We start from the raw sequence: 14,212 nt of genomic DNA on the forward strand, positions 1-14,212 counted from the left end.
CGGTACCTTCATAAACCATGGATAAAAACCGAAATGTGTGTTACTTTCTATGAAAACCAGATGGGCAGAGGTTGGGGGAGGAGATAGAGGAGAGAAGGGAAGCTGTCACCACATTTTTTACACTTACTGTTAATTTATTTTGTTTTGCTTTGCTAGCACTGGAAAGTGGGACCCACCAATAAATGATCCTCTGATAGTGGAGGTCCCTGAAGTCTCAAACATCCTGCTCAGGGAGTCCATAAATTAGCATTGCCCAGCCACACACGCACACACACAGGTTCAGTTTGAGTTATTCATGCTTTAAAACGTAAAGCACTGATTCTCACTTTGAACTTTGGCTTTGATAGTATATTTACAAACATCTTTCTTTATACTAGGCAATTAATTTCGTTTTGATTTTCAGTTATCATAATCTGCTTCAGTATCCTGCAGCCATCAGCACAGCGTACACAAACAGAGCTTCTTCCTGACGCTTTCTAAACTAGTTCCCTCTGAATTTTAAATCCCTGCCCTGCCTTCCCACCCATCACTTTGAGCCAAGATACATCCTACACAGTCAACCACCATCAGACATCATTTGTACCACCCACCCCTTCCTGTGAGCTGCTCTCTCCCTCTTCTGATAACCGGGCATGGTTGCCAAACCCATCTTCCATTGTCATCACCACCCCCTGGATGCTTCTGTTGCAGCTTTTTTTTATTTTTCTTTCGATAAGAAGAGATGCCAGACAGAGTCCTGTACGGAAGGTGAGACTGCACTACTCTCTTCACAGGCAGCCTTTGATATTGTTACAATCTCCCCTTTGCTTAACGCGAAGTTTGCCATTCACCTTCCAGGCAGTTGTTGTGCCTTCACTCTCTTTATGTCCCTGTCTTCCGCTTTGCTTTCCCAGGGATTCAGAATTAATGGATCTGTACAAATAACAAAAAACTTTCCTTCCCGTGTGCCTTAGCTATCATTTTCTGTTGTCTTGTCTAGCCTTTTGCCTCATTACATTTTTCTCCTTCCAGGATCTTAAGAAACCAAAGCTCCTATAGGTTTCTGTGTGTTCCCAGAGTGCCTGAGTGGTTTGTTTTGTCTTCAGCATTATGGAGTGGGTCTGCCCACACACTGACCCACCATTTACCTTCTAGCACTTTGTGGTGGTGGTCCACAGGTTAACCTCAATATGTGCCTTATAAACCTGTGCAAGGAGCAGACTGAAGACTCCAGATAAATGCAATTTGAAGGGTGGAGGGTCTCAGCAGGCTACCTGATGAAGAGCAGAGCTCATTTTCATGTGAAATGACTTACGGAGTTTAAATCGTCATGGTGAGGTGTCTTTCCTGGGAGGCAAGTTAAGTTGTGGCAACTGTATTGCTTTTATAACCCCTAATAGATGTTCAGACTCGACTAACTTTCCCCCACTCACTCCTTAAGACTCTGCCTTCATAGGAGGTCTTGCCATGACCTCAGGGTAGAATATCGACTTCTGGGGGTTTGCAGTATGAGGTCTTTTTTTCTGCATGGCTAGGGGTTTGCATCTGATATTTCAGACCAGAAGACATTCATCCTGCTTTGTTTTTTCACCACCTAAAAGTGAAAATGTAACTTCGATGGGAGAGGACATCTTAGGGCGACTGGGTATCGAGCTAAACTCTCCTTCAGGAATAAGTGCTCAAAGCAAAATATGTGTGCATTAAAAACTGCACCCAGGTTGGTGCTGGACAGCGAAGCAGAGTGCTTTTTAAAACTCAGAGTAAAAATAATGTAAGTTGGAATGATAGAGAAGGATTCTCTTGCTCACATGGGGAAAGACAGTAATAAAGCTCTGGCCAGCAGTACAGTATTTGGATGGGTGGGGGAACTGACTGTAAATGAGCTCTCTCTTCAGCACCATCCAACCTCTGAGAGACACCAGGAGGTAGGAGGAAGATGACTAGTCACTGACAGCTTCTTATCCATCATTTTGTTGTTCCTTTTTGTTAGGCTCTGGCTCCTCAGTTTTTCTTTAAAACCAGCTGAAACCAATGGGATTCCAAAGTCCATGTTTCCATATAGGTGGACCATTGCACCCACTATTCTTTTAAAGAACTGACTTATCCCTCTTCTTCACCCCTCTGTTTGTTTCTGTGGTTGCTGTCTTCTATAAATATAATAAGACTACTTCTTTATGCCATTTCCATGCCGATTCTGTGGATTTTAATTTCACAAAGTTTCCCTCCGGGTGCTGCTAATTTTGTTTGTAATTTTTTGTTTGTATTTTTTTTTTAGAAGAATTTCCCCCTTCTTTTTAAGCTTTATCAGTTTAATTCCACATAAGCTGGTAATATGGCTCAGTTTCATTGCAGGAAATTTTGCAGACAAGATGCAATCTTCTTCGTGATTGGCTGTGTGGTGTGTCCTTCCCTTCCTCTTTTTTCCACATCACTCTTTATATTACCTTCAGCCACAATCAGGAACCCAACAGACCCTTTCCCCTGTAAGACTCTTCTGATGAATTGGAATCTTCCATCTCTTCCCAGAATCCACAGGCTCCTTGTGTGTGTGTGTTAATTTGTGTGTGTGTGTGTTTGTGTGTGAGAGAGAAATTAATTGATTACTCCTATGAGTTGTCCATTGATTAATGTCTCATAAACTCATATATGGGTGAAAACTATATTTATGAAGCAAAAAGCTCTTTCTTCCTAGATAACAAGTGTGTGCGACACAGCACGCATTTCCTCCTATATGTGTAAGAGAATGGACATTGCCTCTTTTCAGGTGGTGTAATTTCCCTCTGCAGTTTTTATAAGCGCTTACTTTAAATATATATGGTTCTTCTTTTTTTAGCTGATGGCATTTTGGGCAATTAAAGGTGTTAAATACCAATTAACAAAAATGTTGCAATCCTTCTATACAAATGAGTTGGAGGGCTTCGGATCATTTGTGCACTTCAAAGTAGATATAATGGTGCTAGCTCAGGGCCTGTCAGTATAATGGGTCCCAAAACTCAGGTAAGTAGTAGACATCTTTGTTGAAATGTGGGTTTTGGTATCTTATGCTTTGCTCTTTCAGCAGAAGATTAAAACAGTGAATGGGACCAATTGGGGCTCCTGATTGTGGCCACAGGTAATTCCTGGCTTTTAGTTGGATTTAAGCAACTGTTTCCCCCCACCCCCCTCTTCTTTAAGCCAACGTCAGGCCTCCTCAGAGGGTAATTCTGGACCCTTTGCTTTAACTCAAGGCGTTTCATCCACGCACCAGCCATCTTATATCTTCTGCATACAGTTTCTCAAGAGCTACATCTTCCCTAGGCACAAAGTGCCCTTGTGGTGTTAACAAATGATCTGGCACTGAGGCATAGTTAAGCTGAGATTGCCACTAGGACAACTTTGTCAAATCCCTTCTTTCATTCTCCCCCCCCCCCTTTTCCGTGATGGATGGGATCTTGCAGAGTTGCTGTGTCTTAGCAGACAAGCTGCGTACGTATTTATCTTATCCTGAAGGCTTGATATCTTCCTGCATGGAATTTAACTTGGGCTCTCTCTCTTCAAACAGATGAAAGGTTAGAGAACCGAATGCCCCCCCTCCTTCTCCTTTTCCGCAAGAGAGTAGGCTGCCTGCTTAAATTTGCCTTGTATATTATTGCCTGACAAATGGGTACAGAAATGAATTTCCGTTCTCTCGCTGCATTCTGTAGTACTTTAGAGCCACCCATTAGCCTTAAAAGCTTCAGCAGCCAAACACCAATGATTAAATGTCGGTATAAAACTCCAGGAATGTATTTTCTTCCTTCCGTGCTAAAGGTTTGTGTAACCGAAAACCATTCTCCAAATGAAATTAGCATAATTACCAACATTTTATGCAGTAGTCACAGGGAAAAATGCTTTCCTAAAAGCCTCAAGGGGCAACAGATCATTTCTGCTGTTGCTCTTACCCCTTCCCACATCACCACCTGCTTAAAACCTATATATACAAGCACAGAGAGGCTTGCGAAGTCCAGTGGGTGTAAATTACCTCAGATTCAAGTTTGGGTGCTATGGGTGACCTTCATAAAGCCCCAAGCTCTTCAAATTAAAATGGGCAGGTGATAATGATCCCACTGTTCTTGGCAGCCCCTTGTCATAGTCCCTGGAGTGGGGGCAATTTAACAGTATAGTTGCAATGTCATTTGTTTTATGCCAGAAGCCTGCAGTTATCAGTCCCAAATGCCTTCTTTCAAGCCTGACCCCAGTTAGTTGTGCTTGCAAAGGAACTCCAGCACTGCTGATGAAGCACAGTAAATTATTTTATTTCTTGCCCACATTGTAATTAAGAATGATTTGTCCATTGGCCTTTGATGGCTAGTCTCTGGATGCTTCATGCTCTCCCCACCAAGTTTCCCCTAACTAGAGATCCGTTTCCCAGCATGTCATGTGATAATTTGACTGGGTAACCCTTTGTCTATCACGGGTTTGATTCGTTTTGTGTTTGGCCCTTTCCCTGGCAAGCAGCACCACTTCCCCCCAACCCCATAAAAAAACCCACCACCCTTTTATATCACTTCAAAAATGTCCTTGTGGCTTTATTCATTAAGACATACAATATGATATGGCAGAGCAAGCTGCATAATTTAAATTGCCCCTGGAGTCTTCCCTTGAAATGTTCCATTTGGACAGCTGTTATTTTCTGCAAGATAATTAAAAAGTTCTTAATATTTGTTTAAAAATAAACCCTTCTTTTCTTTGGGGCAAAGCACATGTGTGTGTGTGTGTTCAGTTTATCTGTCCTCCTCTGATAGACCAATTGTTCTTCCACCCAAGTACATTGGTGCTTGTGCATGTGTTGCAACTGCAGGCATGGGCTTGCAGCCTCCCCTGTTTGTCTCTTGGTTTCTATGCTAATAGAACAAAAGACATCTTCAGCATCTTCCCATGGAGTCCCTAGTGCTGGAACTGGCATGTTGGATCATGCCTAGGATGGAGATTCCATTATGTCTTCAGCAGGGGCACCAGCACAATCACAAGCAACTTCGTGATTCCTCCAAAATTCACTCTCACTCACAGCCTGAACATGTTATCTGTTTTCCTTCCTGTAAAACAACATTATGGCTTTAAAAAAAACAAAAACCAGACTGAGATGGCGTGTTGTTAAGACAGCAAGAAGGTTACAAAAATGTTCATGTACTAGTCTTTCTCTCCCCCCCCCCCCACTTTAAACAACAGATGCAGTGGAATTAATGGGCAATAGATTCAGATAATGCATCATTAATTTGTGGAATCTGCTGTTGCAAGATGAGCTTTAAAGGGAGAGTTAGACAAATTCCTGGAGGACAATTGGTCTGTCATTGCGTATTGGGCATGGTGGCAGAGGAGCACCATTGGCAGTGAGTTATTGCTTTCATGAACTTCTTGCAGGCTTTTGGGGAACTTCAGGTCTTCCACTGTGGGTAGCTGCCAGATGCTGGAATAGATGGGCCCACCTGGGTTTCGTCTTGCAGGCTTTCCCTATGTTTTTAGAGATGTACTTCAGCAAAGGACTTGAGGTATTTCACCCAAGGATTTAAAATAAGTATTTGAATGTCTTGTAAATCAAATTAGTGCCAGACTGTCTAAAATGGTATATTTGAGCCAACACAACCCCGCATTTGAAAATTTAGCTAAGACTCATTGGAGGCCCAAGCCTGCTCACATCACCTTTTAATTTGGTGCTTACTGTCACAATATACAAGAATCACATTAGCGTTATCAAAACCTTGCTTCAGACATTTGACTCAAGCTGCTGCTTCTTTTTGGTTGTGAGACGTGGATAAATTTGTTTGAGAGTTTTTTGTGCATATTTGCACTACAAATATTTAATGGACGTAAATGTTTGGAATCACTCCTTTCCATTTTTCAGAAATTCAGAAGAAGCAACCACTGTTCTTCTGCCAGACTGAATTTTGCAGTGTGGCACATGTTTCCTTCTCCACAGCAGGTTGGCCAAGCTGGTTTCCTCCAGATGGTTTGGTCTGTGGCTGCCATCAGCCCCGAGGTCATCTTACACCCCTGCTGGCTGGGACCAATGGCTGTTGTAGTTCAAAACATCTGGAGGGCACCAGCTTGGTGAAGGCTGCAAAGGTGGCCTTTGTACATCCCCCGAGACGGGCGCTTGGTTCCCAGGAGCATTTCGCAGACTGGCATAACCTTCAGTTCCCGCAAATTATTTATTGTATCATCTTGGCTTTCTGTGGAGGCTTCCTTGTGTCTCTGGTAAAATGTCAAGTTAATTTAGAGTTGATGTTGCGATCTCCTGACATTTTCATCCACTGTGTGACCACATTAAAAGGGAAGAGAGGAGGAGGTAGAGCCCCCTATACCTGGGAAGAAATAAGTAGGAGAAGCGGTTTCTGCTGCCAGTGCACAGCCAAGAACCAGCAAGAGCATTTCCCCCCCTTTTTAAGGAATCAAGCCCTTTCTCTGAGGAAACCAGTTTCACTTATGCATTGAAAGAAAACTTCTCGAATTGAAGGGGGAAAGGCAGCTTAAATAATATTAAGCTTCCATGTATTCTGATGGCTTCTCATTTCATTCCTAGCATACCTGGAAGTTCCTAGAGTTGTAAAAGAAATGTATAGTTTACCTCGGCTTCTGCTACCCCACTTCTGGCCAGTTAGCTGTGTCGACAGGATTGGTCCCACCTGTCTTCTTGGATCAGCTGCTGAGGACAGCAAATGTTGGGTACACTGAACTGGCTTCCTCGAACCCCTCTCCCCTGCAAAAAAAAGGGGGGGACAATTCTTCTAGGTTCATTGTGCAACTCCTATTTGCTGTGTTGGGACTTGCACAGGAGACATTCCAGCTGGGATTGGGTGACCTTTGATTAAAATTGCTTTTTGTTTCCCCCAACGCCAGCGCTAAGGTGCTTTTGCATGTTCACTCAAGGATGCTTCATTTCACTAGGCTGGAGGCCTGGATGGAGAGCTGTGTGGAATGAAGCGTTAAATCTCTGCCCAATATGCAGTTCCATGCTTCAAAAAATAATTTTCTATGCTACACAAAACTACTAAACGGATCCTGATTATTTTTGTGAAACATCTGGTCCGCAAATGAAGCTATCTCGTGGGTGTAGTACAAGCAGGACGCTGTAGAAAACGACGCTTCCAACACTCTCGCTTGGAAGTGCTGTTTTGCATAGCATGCTCTTGTTCCGACAGCAGCGTGAGACGGGGCATCTCCTGCCCCCTTCCTTTCAGGGAGCTTCCGCTCGCTCTGTCTAGGCCTGTTACATCCCTGCTACCGTGTCCTTTCTGCCCTGCAAATCCTGCAGTTGTCTAGTTTAACTGAAACATAATACAGATCGAAGGAGCTGAGACAGGTGGGAATAAATGGAAGATTTTGACTATGTCCTGCTTTTTACAGCCACCTATAGATCTGTTTCCATCATGCATTCTTCTAAGCATCCCAGGGGCAAACGACTGTCCAGCCATAGGGTTCTTGAGCTCGATAATCTTGACCCAGAATGGCAGCTCTTTCAGCTCTGTGGGCAAATTCTATGTCAAATTACCCTCTTTTTCTTCTTTTTAAAAAACAAATAAATGAAAGATTATGTCTTAATAGCATGCTTTGATTGCAGCATGGCATCTCAGGTAGGTGATAATTATACAAACAGTTAATACTCTGGGGGAAGCATAGTTTCTCAAAGCAGAAGCAGTTAAGTTGCCTGGATTCTATAGGCTGGCAACAGATTTAGGACTTTTTTAAAAAAGCTGTCCTTGGATTTTCATTTACGGAACCCATTCTGTTAGAGACTGTGGACTAATTTTATGGATTAGTTTTTAAACCCCCCAGTCTGTCACACTCAGTGAACAATTTTAAGTTGGAGAGAAGCCATCTGAATGGATTAGAATGTGCCACCGAGGAGTTTGAATGCCACTGTTTCAACTTAATATTGCCCAGCTGTCTCAGAGGCTGGCTTGTTAGGGGGGTGGGTAGTTCTTTTACACTGACCATGTTAAATGACTGATATCCAAAGGGATAGACAATGCCACCTTCCCCCGCCCCCCGCCCCCCACTTTGTAAGATAACATCATCCATGACAAAATATTTAATGTCTTTGGTATCTGGTTATGTTTATTTTTATTATCAAGAGTTTCTAACACTTGAGATAAAAAGCAACTTGATACTTAGAATGCAGTTTTCCTGCAGCTGGGCCACTCATTCCCCAGTTACAATGTTTGGATTATATTTGAAAAGCAAACACATAGTTGGTACACACATAGATGGGGTGGTGGGAGGGAAAGAAGGGGGATGCTGAGAAATGGGGGACATGCTTCTATTACTCCACATCCTCAGTAAATTTTAAGTTTGTCACTGCTCTTTAAGACTGGACAGATAATTGATTCACTCGTGTGTTGTTGTTTTACATGAACTAGTGGCTTTGTGAATGGGATATGCCATAGTATTGTTAGCAAATAGACTCCTTTTGTCCCCTCTGTCACTTGTGGGACCTACAGAATTTCTGGCAGATTATTTTTGATCTGTTCCTTAGTGTTTTTACCCCAAAGAGACAAAGAAGGTGGTAATTCCTCCTCCTTTCAAAGTGGGGTGGGGTGGAGTGGGGGAACCATTGTTCTTCTTCTATGTGTTGCTTTCTGCTTTTGAAAATGAAGCCATTTGTTCCTGGACATCACTGTAAAGTGCCTTAAGAAAGTTATACATATATATATCAGCATGAATGCCATTGCTAAACCAGGAGCTCATTTGGGAAGATGGCCTAGACTGAGTTGGACTTCGAGGCAGTGCACCTTTTAATCATTAACTGCTTTATTTCCTGCTGTGATCACCCAGCCCATCTGCTAATCATAACTTTGCCATTCCAGCTGCAGCCAACATGATGTTGTTTGACTTTGAATATTTGTTCGCCTTTTAACTGCTTGAGAACTTTGTGTTTCATTTTTGTTTGTTTGTTACCTGCTGATCTCTGTCCCTGGATGGGAAAAGCGAGCTGCACTGTCCACATGGAACACTGTTCCTTGACTAATAATCTTTTTCCAGCATATGAGCAGAAGTTCTGATTTCGGCACGGTTTAATTTTGAACTGGAAGTTCACATAATTTCCCACACACATAAACAGACACACAGAGGAAACAGGTTAGTCAGTTATTCTAGGGAGAGCATGAAATTTCAGGTGTTAACACACAGCTCGTCCAATTTAATCCTAGCATCCCCTCTGACCTTTCCTTTACACCTTTGAATCCCCCACCAGTTAAAATGAGACATTGTAGGCTATGCAATTGAGGATGAAAGAGGCAGGCCTCAAACTTCTGTTTCATTAACTGTCAAGCATTTTTGATGCTTTAATTTTGCCAAAGCTCCCAATGTGAGATCAGGAGCTTGGTGGTCCTGAACTGTGTGTTAGATTGGATTGCAAAGTGGAAAACTATCTGTGTTAGAATGGAGGATAAGATGTGCCATAGGTGAATTGCTGTCATATAAATCTTGATAAAACACCTATTTCAATTGTGCAAGGGGGTGTTGCTTTTCCTTCAATATTTTAAAATGTGCCAGCCTGTAAATATCATGTATTTCCCCCCCCATGTGGATTATGTACCTGTATTATTATTATTATTATTATTATTATTATTATTGTCTAACCTTTGCTCTGGAAAGTTAAGTATGCATTGTCCTCTGTTTGATTGCAAAGGGAAAGTGGCCCCTGCTTTCTATTAAGTGGAAAGTCTGGCCATCTCTGGATTCTGAGGGTGGCATGTCAACTGTGGAGAAACACCTCCATGGGCTTGTCTTCTGTAATAATAAAAAAGCTCAAGTTCTAGGGTAGTTTATGAGCTCAATTACATGTTGTGGAGCCTTGCAGAAAGCTATTCTTTTGTTCATTTAAACATTGCCTGTGCTGAACTAAAGAGGAACCTCCCAAACCTTCTTTTGAGGTAAATGGCCGCCTTTGTGCTGCGCTGCAGAAACTCTGAACACTTAGCACTTTTCGAGCTGCTCCCAGAACAGCCGCCTCACCAATCCTATGGCCCCAACCCACATGTGTGGAGCTAAAGGTATATCAGTTTGTTGCTGAAATGGAAAGGGGGACAGGACCCTTTATGTACAACTCCTCCAGCACAGATGGCAAAGCGCTAGCTCACAAGCTGGATCTGGCCCACAAGTCTTTCCTCCACAGCCCCCTGCCCACTCTTCTGACCTTTAGGGAAGAGGATGCATGTCCAGCACTGATCCTATGGCCAGCGTGGCATAACATTATTCATCCTGCTCATCATGGAAGCCAAGCAAGCTGCCTGGAGAGGGACTGAGCGATCTGTCCATCCTCAGGCAGCCCACTTTGTTTCAGTGCTAGCTGTGTGCATAGCCATATTTTCTGCACAGTGATGAAAGTTAGGAGAGCAGAAAAGAAGTTGAACGCCTTTGCCTGAAACGACTTCAAGCATTTTTCTTCCAGTGAATTAACTTTCCTTCCAGGGTCTTTCTCTGTTGAAGGCAAGCCCCAGCCCCCTAGAGAGAGAATAGGGGGTGGGCCCACTCATGGGTGCTAGTTTACCCATGGAGGAAGGCAACCTATTACTCCCTCTCCCCCCAAAAGGTTCTCTACTCCCGCCCTCCTTAGGATTCTAATGTTGCTGAACAAGTGAAGGCTTAGCTGATTTATGTTGTAATTTTTGTTGTCATGGCTGAACCGTGGGCAAAACTAGGCAAAAGCAATATGTCTAACGTATGTTTTGACATATACAAATAGTCTTTGAATAAGGATTCTTTACACCCTTTGGGGATGCTTCAGAAGGTCCAGAAACCCAAGACTTGGGAAGGTAGGGAAGACCTTTTCCAGCGAGGCACATGGAGAATACATAGCATCCTCTACACCCAAAGAGACACCTGATACCGGGACTGGGCTCCCTCAGTAAAGCTCCAGAGGGTAAGGCTGCCAGAGGACGTCCCATCTAGGAATGTTCCTCTCTTTGGTGCATTCACAGCCCTAAGGTAGGAGTATGTTTGACAACCCACTTAGTTCCACAAGCACTGGAGTCTGTCATGCTTGTAGCCTACATGCTGTTAAAATGAACTGAGAACGGCACACTCTGCTAGAACTGGGGTGCCCTCTCATTTCTCTAGTTACATCCCAAGCAACAGGAAACTTGTGGAAATGTTCACAGTTCTTCTCAGTATCTGGTCCACAGAGCACTCTCTAGAGATTGAGATCTTTGCAGAAAGCTTTTCTTCAGTTTGCAAAGATGGAATCTGTTCTGTCGTCTTTATATATGTATCTCTTTATCTAAACTATGCATGACTTGCTAGAGGCAAGGCTACCTCCTCAATGATGACCTGTTTTGCAGCGTGAATGCAATGGCGTTGTATGCATTCATTCTTGGGAGACTTCCTATCATTGGTATTCCCCGGGATCAGGTGGATGCAGAATGTTGCATAGCATCCACAGGTATTATGTGCATGACAAAAGGGAAAGGAGACCCCCGGCAGCCAGGTAATGCACTGACTCCTCTGGCATTCTCACATAGAGGGGAATGTCTTTTGCAAAGGCAATGTTTGAATGTATGAAAGCTTCTTCAAGACTTGCCTCTGCTTGCCCTGGAGCCCTTTGATGTCCCTGTGCTCACTTCCCCACGGAGCAGGTGGCTCTGGTGTTTCTCCCCACTTTGCATGTCTCCCTAACTCTTGACCACCAGAAAGCATCCCTGCTGGCAAATCTCCAGAACCAAAGCAAACAAGCCCCCCCCCCCCCAGGCTCACAGCTTTTAAGCTCAAGGCATGTCTCTTTAAAACAGTGCAACTCACTTCAAATGCTTTTTGCCTTTCATTTTATTATTGCTTGTCACGCAATGTTCTTTGAAAGCTTGCTCATATATTATCTGTTCCATTTTTTCCATTTCCCTTTTTTTGCATGCTGTTCCTCCTGTTTCTTCCCTTCCTCCAAACCTCTGTTCCCGTGTGTAGACACAACGGCGACGACAGAACCGGCAGTTCACGGTTGGTATTGCATTCCTGTTTATCTTTTCTCTCAGCAGCGCTGTGCTGAGTGGCAAGGCAAGCCTGGGAGGAAAGGCAGGGGGCGGAGGGGGCGGGCAGAGAAATGAGGGAGCCAGAGATAAAGTTTTTTTTTTAGGGGGTTGGAGGACTAATGCTTCAAGTGGACTGATCTCATAAATATGCCATGATTTTTAAGACTCGAAGGGATGTCTAGCCTTGTCATTTCTGCTGCAAATTTAGCATTCAATTGTTGCAGGCCTGGGCATCCAGCTATTCCCCAAACCTAGCAAAAACAGCAGGCATATCAGAGCAGAACAAGAGGAACGGCTGCATTTCAGCAACCAGTATTTCTGACAGTCAGAACGAAACATTACAGAGGAATCTTGCTTTGGAAATTGTGGCCCAAATGTTGTTTTAATTGTAATGCCTGCAATTCCCAGGGAATCTCTCAGGTATGCAAGAGAGGCATAAGACATTTAGTATGCTGAGGCAGTTCCACGGAGTAATCTGTCGTGTCATAGGTCACCAGGAAGCCTTTCATTAGCAAGCTTCCAAACACATGCTTCACTGCAACGGGCTGTCCCTGGCCATGGTCAGAACAGACGAGCAAGCTCACCCCACTCACCTGTTTTGCGTCTCTTCCTTCAAACAGCTTGACAGCTTTCACGTCCCCCAGATTTTAAAGTAGGATCCAGTATCCCAGACTAGTAACTGAGTTGATAAAATAACTTTAATATACAAATTCCATTTACCTGACTAATTTTAACCCATAACCTTATTGCTAAAAGTGCACCTTGTCTTTTCTTAAGAAGCATAAGACTTGGTGAAACTTATTGGAATGATGTGAGCCCTGAGTGAAAGAGCCGACATGGTGTCCTCTAGATGTTGCTGGACTACAGCTCCCATCAACCCTGGCCATTTGCTTGGCTGGCGGGGGCTGGCGGGAGTGGTAGTTCAGTAACTTACAGAAGGCTGTACATTGGCTTTGCTTGGTCTACAACGGTGAGCAGCTCTGAGTCTGAGACTGGGGTCTTCCCCAGCCTTTGTCACACAAAATTCTTTCAAAGTTCACTCACTCCCAATCTATTTTATCAGCCTTGAGGGAGACTTCTGTACCAAACATCACATTATGGTTATTGTGCAGTTCGTAATCGCCTATCCATACATAATCCAAAGGTTCACAAGGGGTCTACTAGGTCAAATTATTCATGACACTATAACATTGGAATGCCCTCCCCAAGGAGGCTCACCTAGCACCTTTGTTACATTTCTTTAGGTGCCAGGTGAAAGCATTCCTCTTCTCCCAGGCCTTTGGCTAATTCAACAATCTTTGGCCTTTTAAAAAGGGAGGGTAATTGTTTTTGCATTGTTATTACGGTATTTATCATTGTGTTTTTATATTGTGAACTGCTCTGTGATCTTTGGATGAAGGGTGGTATAGAAATCTAATAAATAACAATATTAGTTTAATGTGGGATGCTGGTGGCGCTGTGGGTTAAACCACAGAGCCTAGGACTTGCCAATCAGAAGGTCGGCAGTTCAAATCCCCACGACGGGGTGAGCTCCCATTACTCAGTCCCTGCTCCTGCCAACCTAGCAGTTCAAAAGCACGTCAAAGTGCAAGTAGATAAATAGGTACCGCTCCGGCGGGAAGGTAAACGGCGTTTCCTGCCAGAAGTCATGCTGGTCACATGACCCAGAAGCTGTATGCCGGCTCCCTCGGCCAATAAAGCGAGATGAGCGCTGTAACCCCAGAGCTGGCCACGACTGGACCTAATGGTCAGGAGTCCCTTTACCTTTACCTTAGTTTAATGTAAAACAGATTTCCTTGTTGCGTAGGGTGCCAGGTCTTCCTTTGCAGTTGCCATTTGGGAATTACTTGAGCACGCCCAGTGTCTTCACTCTGCATGCTCCTAATAGAGATGGACATAATTTATTGAGGGCCTGTCATTGCAGAGACATGGAACTGGTATCTGCCTGCCTGAACATTTTTCAGGATAGCAGCCACTGTTATCAGACATAGCTGCTACCGTGTTGGAAGTCCCCAGTCATGTGCAGTTGGGGCACAGTGCATGCACCAAAGGAGTTAGAAGCATGGACGTGAAACATTCCTGCACACGGTCCTGCTGTCCTGTTTCTCTGTATTCTACATGTGTGGGAAGGAAGTCTTCAAAATTCCAAAGTCAGCCTTCTCAAATCCTCAGTTTTCGGCAAATGTTGAAGGAAGAGATGACAAAGCATATTAGACAAATACACATCTTGGATGTCTGTTTGGCCTAAGAGAGTC

General features: G+C 43.8%; 1 protein-coding gene and 1 long non-coding RNA gene across 9 annotated transcripts in view; both read left to right on the forward strand.

Moving 5' to 3' along the window:
- The window catches only part of CADM1 (cell adhesion molecule 1), a 592,123-nt gene that overhangs the window by 252,610 nt on the left and 325,301 nt on the right, over window positions 1-14,212 (forward strand). For 5 of the 8 annotated variants that reach the window (XM_083714063.1, XM_083714056.1, XM_083714057.1 and 2 more), the window contains one exon: window positions 11,893-11,925. The exons of the other annotated variants lie outside the window; for them this stretch is intronic. In XM_083714063.1, the coding sequence (XP_083570189.1) occupies window positions 11,893-11,925 (33 nt within the window). The remainder of the gene's footprint in view (window positions 1-11,892; window positions 11,926-14,212) is intronic. 8 annotated transcript variants of the gene reach the window in all.
- Window positions 4-7,678, forward strand: LOC310832419. Its single transcript, XR_014558284.1, has 2 exons — window positions 4-5,087; window positions 5,167-7,678. It is a non-coding gene; the product is annotated as an uncharacterized lncRNA (long non-coding RNA).

The sequence above is a fragment of the Podarcis gaigeae genome (assembly GCF_964106915.1).
Source record: "Podarcis gaigeae genome assembly, chromosome: 15".
NCBI lineage: Eukaryota > Metazoa > Chordata > Lepidosauria > Squamata > Lacertidae > Podarcis > Podarcis gaigeae.